Genomic DNA, 12500 nt, shown 5'->3' on the forward strand with positions numbered 1-12500 from the left:
CTTTGGGTCCACAGCCTCTGGGATGTTGACTACATTGCTATCTCCAATTTTCATGAGTAATGCCTCTTCACTACTTCTCACATACCAGCTCAAATTGTTCTTTTCTCTCCTCGCGCAGCTCTCACAACTGATTAGGCCTCTTCCTTACTTTTTCTGGGTATGCATATTCTGGCAACGTCACTTCTTGGGTGTAGCTCCTTATTCATTGTCACGAATTTTCTAGACTTCCTATCTATTTCCTGAAGTTCCTCCTTATTCAATTTAATTGTTCCTGCTCCATACCTCATGAGCGACACAGCCCAAGTATTTGCCACTTGTTCTTACCTTTGAGCTGAGATTTCATGAAAAGTTTAAACGCCTTAAGGACTCTGTTCGAAATATGTCTTCCATTTCCCTCTCCTTGAACTGGTCCAGCATGCGCCATCAACTTCCTTTATCGTGTGTCCATTTATCAACTTAATACCCTCACTTTTACACACCTTCCCCCGCTTCAACACCACACAACACCACATTTTTTATCCCAAATTCCATTCCTATGTCTTGTCTAATCAAACTGTACTGTCGATACAAGGTTTAAATCTTTGCTTTATTTTTGCCATACACCTTCAAGTTATCCATAAAGAACACGTGATTTATTTTGACATCTCCTAAGGTATATCCAGCTTTGACATTTTGTAGGATCTTGATCATTGAAAGGTACCATGCAAACAGCGAAGATAAGGGAGCAAAGGCTAAAAGATATCCCGTCTAATATCAACTAAAACCACTTGTCTCTCCACAAGATGTTAGTTTCTGTCTTCAGTTTACCATGGATTTCTGCAGAAAAGTTATTATATTTTCCGCTACCTGTGCCATTTTTAAGCTTTCAACAATCCAAGAGTGAGGTACCATATTGTATGCTTTCTTATAGTCCACCCACGCCATAGCCACGTTCTTGTGTTTCTTTTGCAATCAGCGAGGATCAATCAAGAAGTGATCTTTTGTGCCTCTCTCTTTTTCCTACACCCCTTCTGTTCTCACTACAGGCAAAGCATCGTTTTCTACAAAGAACTCATACATACATATTATCAGCTATGATCCCTGTCATCAGTTTCCAAGCAAGTGGTAGACAGGATATGGGTTGATAATAATTATCAACAGAACTACCCCTTTCTTGGCACAGCACAGTCCTTCCATTTCAGCTGTTATTACAATGTCCCCCTGTCTAGCTTCTACTCTTTCCTTTTTCAACTTTTTTAACCATTCTGTATTTTCGTTGTGTGAAATTTCCTTACCCAATATGTCTCTCCAAACTGTTGGCTTTCCTCAGAATCAGGTCTAACTTCATTGAAACTTCTAGATGTTCCATTCATTTGTTGATACACCCTCTTTTGGTCTTGCTGAAACAATCTGTTTACTTGATATCGATGAATCCTTTTTTGATATCTTTTCAACTTTGCAGATTTAGCCTGCAGTCTTTGCTTGATTTCTTCAATTACGACCTTTTCTCCTTTCTGTTTGATGTTATACTTCCCCTCCAACGTGGATATTTTTCCTTCCTTTTAAGATTCCCTTGTTAAGATCTTTCCAGGATGTTAACGTGCCTCCGTAACTCTTCAATAGAATCTTTGATTCTCCCTTGCCACCAAGGTTCTTTGCTTCCTTTTCCCTCGCAAGCACCAATTTTGAGCCCAACTTGTCTTGCTATGTAGACCGCAGTAGCATCAATCAATTTGTTGGTGTTAGTAACATTGGAAGTTTGTATCTCCGACTCTACTCTGTTCACCTTCTTCGTCCATTCTGCCAGCACTTTCCTGTTTCAACTCTCTTCAAACCAGCACCATTACCCACCTGTCCGCTTCTCACAATTTCCAAGAAGTCATTTATCATTTGCCTCCCCTCATCATTCCTCGTATCATTTTCTGTAATCTGCACATTAACATCTCCATTTAATTCATCGACCTGTTCAGGTTCTGTGTCTATAACCCCGGCACCCTGTTTTTCTATTTCTTCATCTACTGCAGTCATTCTCCTCCTGATTTCATCCATCTCGACAGAAGTAAACCGCTCATTCTTTATGATCTCCCTAGCCTGATCACATAGTCTCTGCTCTGTTATCTTTGGTAAACCTCTTTCCTTCCAGACAGCATGACTTCTCTGTCTATGCCCTCTGACTAATCTGCCACTTTCATCAACTGGTTTACTAAGGTAGTAGCACTCCATTACAGCAATGTCCATATCTCTGTTCCACTTCATTCTGGCAGTAGCTGGATGACGACCGGGCCCACCCTGCCACACAGTAGGGAGCTTAAGCAACGACAACGGCGACGGCAAGGAGAACGTCACAAATTTGCATATTTAGTAGGCAAAAACAATAGCTTTGCACGTCCTGCACCTGCGTTTTTCACTTTTGTTCATTTCTTTGCCGTCGTCAGCAAAACTACAACGTGAAATAGCCAAATTTGAGGTTTTGTGGACAACGTCATTACTTGAGGATAAATTTTCATTTTCTGCCCTTAATTGAGCGCCGTTCCTACCAGCTTCATTTTTAAGGAACTACCACACTCCCTTCATATTAAAAAAGTTGAAATAGTAACGAAGCGATTACAATAACGCGAATTTATATTTTGAGATGACGTTCTCGTCGCCGTTGTCGTTGCTTAAGCTCCCTAATGGGACACCTGCCGGGCGAGGCAACTTCACCAGTTTCCCAGGTTCCACTCCCATTTACGCCGTTCACGGATGAATCATCATCTATAATCTTCACTCATTATGAGGTTGGTGCTTTTAAGGTGCAACCAGCACCAGTGTTTTTATCGAGACACTTTCTCCAGAAGGGCTGTCGATCAAGACTGAAGGGTCTCCCCTACCCTTTGTTGTTACGCCAACAAGGGTGGCAAGGAGTTGCTGGCACTTGCCAAAAGTGCCACCCCAGACTCTGGTGGGCGGGAGCCCTCAAATTCCTGTGGTTAGCTGAGGCACGAACCTGTCTTACCCAAGTCCCCCATTATTATTATTATTATTTTTATTATTATTATTATTATTATTACATAATTATTATAATACACCTAAACATTGATGCAGGATCCTGCCTCTACCCGTAACTTTCGTGTGCGAGTTTTGCAATCACCAATCAGAAGCTTATGATGAGTACAACATCAGGTAACAGGACACATAGCTTTAACAATAAGTTTTGCAATGATCAATAAGAATCTTATGATAACTGCAACAATAGAATGATTATAGGCTTCCCCAAACAACTCCAATTGGCCCTCATAGCAGAATTCCAACCTTGGAACGTTCCCGATTTGAAGTCCAGCCTTAACCATTCATCTACACTACCAGCCTTTCCTTTACATTATACAAAAACGGAAAGGAAATTTCTTTAAATGTCTAGTCATTTTAGCACTGGAACACTAATTGGGGACACTGTAAACTGAAATTAACAATTAATGCAAATCAAGTCAAATGTATACCGGTCGTAGTTATACAGACTCATACCGCTTCCCAAAGGTGATTCACTTCCTGTAGATTCCCACCGCCTCCTCTTCGCAGAAAGCACAGGATTGTAAGACTGCTCAGGTGGGCAGTAACTTGATGGACGCAAACCTAACAGCCCGTCTTCCCTCTGTGAGTCTGTTGTGCTTGGTGCTTGCATGACACCTGGGCGAGACTGCACAGGCAAAAGATGAAGTGGCGCTAGGACAAAAAAAAAAAACAGGAAATGTTTAGTTGATATAGAACCAGGAAAATGACTTTGATAACGGAAGTAACAGTCCCACAGAGTTTAAAAACAAGGAGTTTGAGATAGGGCCTACGGTTTATAGTCCTTATCTTAGAAAACTTGAAGGTTTAACCATTTGCAGATGCAATTACAAAGGAAGCACTTTATCCTCAGTTCTTTTAAGGCCTTGAGTACTATTGGTCCGGCCGGAGTCGAACTTGCGATCTTCTGAACGCTAGTCAGATACTAAACCAACTGAGTCATCCGGTCGGGCCCGGTCGTAACTATTCAGATAGACTTGTTTTTATGGCTTAACTGCAGAATATCCTGCCACTTCTAAGCTAACCCCTAAATTTGCTGGATACAAGGAGAAGACAGAGACAGATCCCGCGAATGATTGACCGGAAGAGCGCCATACATGAAGTGTACCTTGCGACTTCTTCGTTATCCCATCGAGACACAAAAATGTGCAAGTGGTTACTATGTCTTGTTCTTACAGTCATGAACCAGATAGAGCAAAGGCTAGTAAAATTTTATTTTGAAAATATGAATTGCTATGACAATACATTGCTATGATACATACATGTATCCCCATACATGTATGTATCCATTGACTCCGACCCACTTCAGAGTATACTTGATCCATTGACTCCTGGGGGTTCCCCCATTGACTAGTGAAATTGTCTGGCGTTAGACAGAGTAAATTACCAAGTCTCACCAGTTTAGGTTGGTTTAGGCGACAAAGGGTTAAAACATTATTGGGTGATGGGTGGTATTTTCCAGCACTTACGGTATACGTGAATCCAGGCTCTTCAGAGGTGCAGCTTTAAAATGGCAGGGTATTCTGCAGTTAGCCCCTCATTTATTGTTAGTAGCTATTTGTAGTAATAGCTGAATTACAGGCACAGATCAGCAGTAAACCAAAAACAATCATTGCAACTCTTAGACCGATCCACTTCTTATTAAATTAGGAAGTTTGGATTGTGTGTGGATGCTCTGGATTCTAATCACCCTGTGATTGCCAATGGGATGTCTTCGGTGACCCAAACTGAACTCCAAGACGCAGTTGGCTTTTTTGACACACATGACACCATAAGCTGCCTGCTTTAAATGCTGCTATGTATAGATATAGCATTTCTAATTTTGTTGAACAGTCAAACCAATCATCAAGAAATTTGAGTGTAGTGTTGTGGTGGTATTAGTATGGGTAATCAAATAGGGAGGAGTTAGGGAAAGTAGGGAATAATTTTACACGTTTTGTCCAAAATCAAATAATTTTACGAGTATACCATTTGATTAGCTATTTATTTTAAAATTAAGAAGTAATCTGTCACCCATGTTATTATGACTATTATCATCTATTATTATATAAACACCAATGAAATACCAAGTGAGCTTCCGCACAAAAACATGATATCTTCACACGTGAAGATAACATGTTATTTTTTACACATGAAAAGATCACTGTTGTTATGGTTACATATGAAAATTGCGCATTGCGATGCCTTTTGTGAAATGATTTAGTATTTCATTGGTCTTTATATAATAAATAGAATATTACATGGCCGCTTGGAGATATGAAATTTCTCTTCTTGGGTTGAAAAATATTTCACTTGTTCACTGCGCTCACCCATGAAATAGTTTTTGACACTCGAAGAGAAAATTCGTATCTCCGCACAGCCACGTAATATCCTCTATTTGTCATCTTCATCTTTATCACCATCATCGACACCACCATCATCATCGTCATCATTATCATCATCACCAATCATATTGTCTCCATATTGGGTAAAATAAACTTGGCGCATAAGCTTCTTAGCAAAGTGTTGTTGCGACATGCACATGATTTTATGAAGAATTTGGTACCTGACCCTGCAGCAGACCTCGACAGATCCTTTTCTGAATCCCCAGCTGAATATGGAGGTGGCATGTAAGGTCCCGGCACAGGAAATGTTCTTTTTCTCCCTTCAACTACGCAAAGAATTGATTTTGAATAAAGAAGAAAAGGCAAGGAGGATCATGAGTAAGTGTGGTACAGCATTGGATTTTCATACAGTTTCTCTAAGTTCAAAACCCACTCCTAACATTTAATGAGATTTTCAGTGTCATACAGTATGTGGTTGTGCCTGTTGGCTCTCAACTCTGAGCCAAGCGTTTTTTTTTTCCCTTGTCGTAACAAACCATCACTCAATTTGTTCTACTTGGATTTCAAGTGATTTGATAAGTTTATAGGTATTTCAACATAGGGTAAAGTTCGCATTTTGACCAGATCAACAACCTGAAATAAGCTCGTTGCCACTCTGGATTAAAGTCTGATGAATGCAGTTACTTGCAAACAAAGTTACTACTCAAGTGAAGCTATGATCTTCGCAGTTATGAATGCAATATTTACAATTGCGTATATAGAAGCCTGAAAAATTCAGGACTTCAACGGGGTTTGAACCCCGTTCAGTGGCTTCATAGCTCAGTTGGTTAGAGCGTCGCACCGGAATCGCGAGGTCACGGGTTCAAACCCCGTTGAAGTCCTGAATTTTTCAGGCTTCTCTACGCAATTGTAAAAATTGCGTTCATAACTGCGAAGATCATAGCTTCACTTGATTTCATATCCACAGTTCATATATGATTCATTTCATATACCATTTCGTCAAAGTTACTACTGTCAATAACTCAGCCTTAGCTCACCCCTAATAAAGACACTAAGCAGGAGTGTTGAAATCCTGCTACTTAAATCATAGAGCTTTTTATTAAGTTACATTCATGAAATTGTAAAACCAGGTGGCATCAAACCATGTCTGAAAGTGCTTGTCATTTACCTTTCCACGGTATGGCAGGCCCTTTGCGTAATCTCCCACTTGGTTCCCTAACAACATAGTACTTCAAGTGCTTCTGTTTCTTGGGCTGAGTGGCTAGCTGAAGGTTGATGTGACTTGAAAACTCCGTAAAGTATCTAAAACCCTTTGCTCCACAGCCAATGCAGTTTCCACTGAATCCAAGCATCGTAACATTGTTTTTCTCATCCGGTAGAAAGCGCCTGTCCACCTCAGCTACTAGCATCATGCTTGGTAACATTGGAGATTTTGCACCAACTAGCACAAATCCTTCAGAAGCTTGTACCGTCTTGCCACTGAGATGGGACAGTCGCAGCTCCCCACCAGCTTGGCAGAGACCTGAAAGGAAGATTTTTAATAATTATTATTATTATGGACTTCAAGCAGTCGCCCTTCCTCTGTTTAGGCATCAGCCTAGATTAAGCTGATGCTACCTGCATGTCAGTCATGTTCTCTAAATTTTTGTATTAATAAAGTAAATGTTGTTGTTGTTGAAAAAAGTAGAAAGACCGATTGGCTCAGTTGGTTTAGCATCTGACTAGCGTTTGGGAGGTTGTGAGTTCGACTCCAGCCGGACCAATACTCAGGGTCTTTAAATAACTGAGGAGAAAGTGCTGCCTTTGTAATGACATCTGCAAATGGTTAGAGTCTCTAGTCTTCTTGTATCAGGACGATAAACAGTTGTAGGTCCCATCTCAGAACCCTTGAATATTCATAAACCTGTGGGACGTAAAAGAAACCACACACTATTCGCAAAGAGTGGGGCATGGAGTTCCCGGTATTGTGGTCTGTGTTCTGTGGTGTATCATGGTTGGGAGGTAAAATATTCGTAGATACGAGATACATCAAGCTACTCTATTAAAATCTGAGGGTAAGTAAAGATATAATATACATGTACATGTATACATGTTTGATATGATAGGTCCATAAAAATGCACAGAAGAAATCGGGTCAGTGAATAGAAAGACAAAGCTCCAAACCAGAAGAGTCACTGTGCATGCAAGAAAAAAATGGGGCAAATTGAGGAACATCAAGAAGAATCCTACTAATTTGGATAAAGAGGTCCACATACTCACAGGAGCAGTGCGAGAGAGGCACACAGTAAGTTGAGGAAATGCTGAGATTGCGTTTGTCGTTAGTAAACAATCAAGTTGTACAATGTACCTGGTGTTGAACATATTGGTCCAGACTGCACAGGTCTGCTGTGCAAGCCAGGCGATCTCCCAGGTTCACTAGTCACATGCGATCTGACAAAAGAACTTCTTGTTCCACTGTATCCTTCATCTTCATCACTGCTGAGCCTTGCATCACTGGGCATGTCTCCACGAGATGTCTGATTGGAAGGTAAGGGAGGGGTGTGGGAAAGCTGCATTAGCCTGGAGGATTCTGAGGAGAAAATGATATAATTTTTTGAGGTGTATAACATTTCCTTAATCCATTGACTCATGAACCTCCCCATATTGACAAGCAAAATTGTCTGGCATTAGACAGAGTAAAATCTACCAAGTCTCAATCCTAGGACTCAATAGGTTCATTGGTTCTTGGGGGGTAAAGGGCATGTTATTTTGAATCATTCTAGTGAAAAAAAATTGGCCATGAAACTGGTCTCCATCATGAAAACTAACTAAGGTTATCTTTTCAATGCCAAATGAATAAATTATAATTCTAACAACATATAATACATGTATGTACCATATCATAGAGCAAGTTTCAATCAAGTATTGTAAAACCAAAACCAAAGTAATTACTTTGGCCAATCAAAAGGGATGGAGACAATCCAGTAAACCAATCAAAACTTGAAGTAATTACCCATAGACAACGCAAAGCGCGCCACGATTGGTTTTGGTTTCACTTCTGATTGGTTGAAAAAGTGGCACGAAAACTTTGAACCAATCAATGAGTGATGTGGTGCAAAACCAATGCAATTTGCTACTTACTTTCGAAACTCAATTGAAAACAGCTCTATAACACCATACCATATGCACAATAATACCATCCCAAATACGAATTTTGTCACTATCCTTGTCTTAATTTCCAAGGAACAGTCTGTTGTTTATCCTTTGTGGTCAATGATGTCTGATTAGAAATGCACAATCATGACCCTGAATCCATGCATTCTTGGAATGAGCTATAATGACAGTTGCAAGTTCCATATGCCAGAACTATTCATTATTTTGAAGTTACTACTGACTGGAAGAAGCATGGAGTGGAAGCTAACGCAAGAGAGTCTTTATCCCTTTCCTGTCGTGAGAATATGAATCTGCAGCCTTATTACATTGTTACGTAATGTTTTGATGTTTGCTGCACTTTGTTCTCAAGCTACTGCCCTATTTCTTCTTATTTTACCATAATTGTGAGTCTTTACACTGCAAACAAGCCACGTTGGGTTGAACATTATTAAAATAATACCACAGGTGGGCCTAGGCATGCAATGTGTGTGAAAATTATTTCGATTGTACAGATTACTACACAAAGTCATTTGAAAACATTAATTTTTCACATTTTTGATAAACGATTTCGAGTGACTTCCTACTATAAATCTCAAATCAAGAAGGGGTAGAGTTAACCAAAGCTTGAGGTAAATAATATTCTGAAGGCAAAGAAAACAAAATGCTGGCAGCCAAGACAATTCTAGTATTATCACACACAGATATGGTTCTACAGGACCAATACAAGGAAGAAAAGAATAATTCAATGAGCCAAAATGGATCAAGTGATAGATCTGCTAAATGCTTCAATGGCAATATAAAAATGACTAAAAGAGTCGATCCATTAAGAAGAGTGTGATATTGCAATTTGCATTTGAGAGGTGACAAGGATATTGGTTCGATGATATTGGATACACAGACAATACATTACATGCAATCTAGAACGTTCAAAGAATACACGAGGCCATGGCCAAAGTGTATTTAAACAAGTACCTAGAAGATTATATCTTATGGTTCCAGAATAAGGTTTCAGAAGGGTTTCAGTCTTAAAAACAAAATACCTTAATTAATATGCATGATGCAGGGAACTTTTGCAAGGGCAAAGCTTTTCTTAAATGAATGCCTTCTCAAAAAAACCCTGGCAGGTGAACTTCTATCTCACACAAAATAGGTTCTTTTTAAGTTCAAGGAAGTGGATTTTAAACGCCCTAGGCATTATGAAGATCTCTTAAATCATGGCTTGCATCTAGTATACATACCAGTTGTCCAATTCCAACTTCTGACGTACATTGATTAAGAGACTTTTTGGTTATACAAGGTAGATAATTTGGCGATGCAAGATATTCGAAGGGCCGTCATTTGAATGCAACCTTGCTGTAATACTGTAAGTACAATGGCTGTAACAGGAGTTGCCACCTCATAAAAGATCATGCAAACCTAACAGCCTCAATAAAATTAATGCAGATTTCAAGAATGAAGATATTATCAGACAGCGTCCACAAGAAAGGCGTGTGTCTATTAAGTGTTGCAGAACACAGAGCTCATATCAGAGGAGATCAATTAACAGTGCTTCCTGACAAGCCCAATATCCTCTTAACAAAGACAAAACAGCAGAGGAAAGTGATTGACCAGTTGTGGACATTCAGTGAAAAACAACATAACTTGTCAATGTGAACACCCAAAAATGTAGTCGAAATAAACCATGTGATCTACATGAACAAAGGGTGGATCTAAGATTAACCTTTCCTTTGAGATGTCAGCCTATATTATTTTGGAACATACGTCTGCTTATAACTGTGTTCACAAAACAATATACTTCCAGTACGGTTACATACAGTCACGCAAGTGTTAAGAGAGGACAACCCAAATTGAGATATTCATTGATTTGTATGGATTTTTTGTCCATTTAGGTTCCTTTTTTTCTCTCTGTAGACATGTATGTTTGGAAGAATAGCACAGATAACAGACTATTGATAAATACTAAATAAATCAATACAGTTTGGTTACACAGGTTCATTTGGTCAGTAAAACTTTAAGCTGTAACCCTGCTCCATAACCAAGGTACAGTATAACAAACTGAAAAAGCCTTGTGGAGGTCAATACAATAATTTAGTACAGTACTTTGGAAATAAACTGTTTTTTTTTTTTTGCACACTCGGTGGCAAAGATTCCATCCTCCGCACTATTATTATAAAACAAAATGGCATGGCACATAATATCCAGTCTGGTTGCAAGTTCGCAATATTGTTTACACTGCAAGCTAAATGACTAATGTTGTTGTTATTGCATAACTGCTAGAAAAACACTAAATCATGTTAACCACAGAATTCAGACCACAAATTTAAGTTTCACAATTTTAAATTCCTTTTCTTTCTCTTTGGACAAATATAAAACAGCTGCAGTGAAACATTGTTTTTGAGTGTTTTAAAAGCTATCAGTATCTGTTTGATTGTTTCAAGGATAGGGCGGGTCCAATGAACATTGATAGCAGCGACAAGCTAAAAAGGCCAATCCAATATACCAAGCCAATTATGTACTAGCTGTTCATTATTGGCATAACTAACTTGCATTGCACTAAAAAGACACAATTCCCTTCAATTCTTAATGAGGAATTACTTTGAAAACTTTCATACTCATTATAAATTAAAATTCACTTCATATATACATATATTGGAAAAATCCCATCAGACAATGCTGTGAAGGATAGAAATAGACCAGTGTGGAAAGACATAGAAATGGAATGCTTCTCTGAGAAACACTAAGGAAACATAATTTGTATCATCTATTAGAACTATTAATCACTATTTTCTTGGCTAAAGGATCCTATTTCTAAACTCCGTCATTACAAGCCAGACCCATATTTTCTGCACTTGTGAAAAGGCACGTGCGAAAATGTTAATTTAAAAGATTTTTTTAAGATAAGTAAATTTTTGTAAACTAAATTAAAAGAAAAAGATGTTGGAGACTTATGAATTGCACGCACATTACCTTCCTGGATTTAGAACATTACTAAATTTTATGGCCATAAATAAAGCGAGAAAGTTTTATCTTTGTGTGTGGTACTAAGTCTAGAAATTGAAGAAGGTGACCGTTTGTCTAAATGATGGAACGTGCTGTTAATATTCAACAACAACGACAGTATAGGTGCAGTTGATGTACATGGTTTAATGCTACAGTGGTTAGAAAACTAACAAAAAAAGTTATGATTAAAGACCTGTAGCTTGAAGCCATGACTGACTGTCATCTACCCTGGATTCCAGAGGTCGTTTTCTCACTATGAAAAGAGCGACAAAAGAGCGAGTCGCAAAGCGGCGATAAAAACCTCTGGTACAGGCCGTTAAAAACCTCACTTCCATGCAAACCAACTTATTTTGATTGACTTCCAGAGTAAGAGCTTATTTTAGAAACTTGGGCAAACCGGTTTTATCCACGTGATAAAAATATTTGTGCAATGTTTACCGCTCACTATAAGTGGGAAATTCTCGCGGTCAAGTGAATAGATCGTTGTCACTGTTCAATGAAATAAGCCAAAAACTTGGAATGTTGTAGGAGACAAATTCATAAATCACCTCACCAGTTCCCAAGTACCAGAGGTTTTTCTCACCGCTTCGTGATTCACTCTGTTGTTGCTCTTTTCATAGCGAGAATATAACCTCTGGAAACCAGGGTAACTGTCATCCTAGCGTTAACCCAAATATACAGTACAAAACAATCGTATTCAGCAGCCTTAAAAACACAACTTCACAGGTTCAAGAAGTAAAAACAATGCTCTAAACACTTTTAAAAGCAATTTTGTATTAGGCAGTGTATGACCTTTTTGTTATTGATTTTAACCTGTATCAGTTCTATTTTACTGTTATGAGGTGCTAATTCAGTATAATTTTCACTCTTCCCTACCCAAAGATAAACATCACATGAGGATGGCTCAAATACACTATTAAGGAGAACCAGGCAAGATCGTGTGATGTGCCATATGTGTAAATTTTTTGACATCAAAAATTCTTATTTCAGAAAGGAAACAAAAATAATTTGGAAAAAAAT

At 38.7% G+C, this 12500-nt stretch overlaps 1 protein-coding gene across 1 annotated transcript in view; it reads right to left on the reverse strand.

The window, feature by feature from the left end:
- The window catches only part of LOC137976861 (protein GREB1-like), a 31392-nt gene that overhangs the window by 12526 nt on the left and 6366 nt on the right, over nucleotides 1-12500 (reverse strand). Inside the window, exons 3-6 of the mRNA XM_068824198.1 lie at nucleotides 7696-7917; nucleotides 6517-6870; nucleotides 5570-5674; nucleotides 3481-3678 (exon numbers count right to left, since the gene is read on the reverse strand). Coding sequence (XP_068680299.1) covers nucleotides 3481-3678; nucleotides 5570-5674; nucleotides 6517-6870; nucleotides 7696-7917 — 879 coding nt within the window. The remainder of the gene's footprint in view (nucleotides 1-3480; nucleotides 3679-5569; nucleotides 5675-6516; nucleotides 6871-7695; nucleotides 7918-12500) is intronic.

This window comes from Montipora foliosa, chromosome 11 (genome assembly GCF_036669935.1).
Source record: "Montipora foliosa isolate CH-2021 chromosome 11, ASM3666993v2, whole genome shotgun sequence".
Classification (NCBI taxonomy): Eukaryota; Metazoa; Cnidaria; class Anthozoa; order Scleractinia; family Acroporidae; genus Montipora; species Montipora foliosa.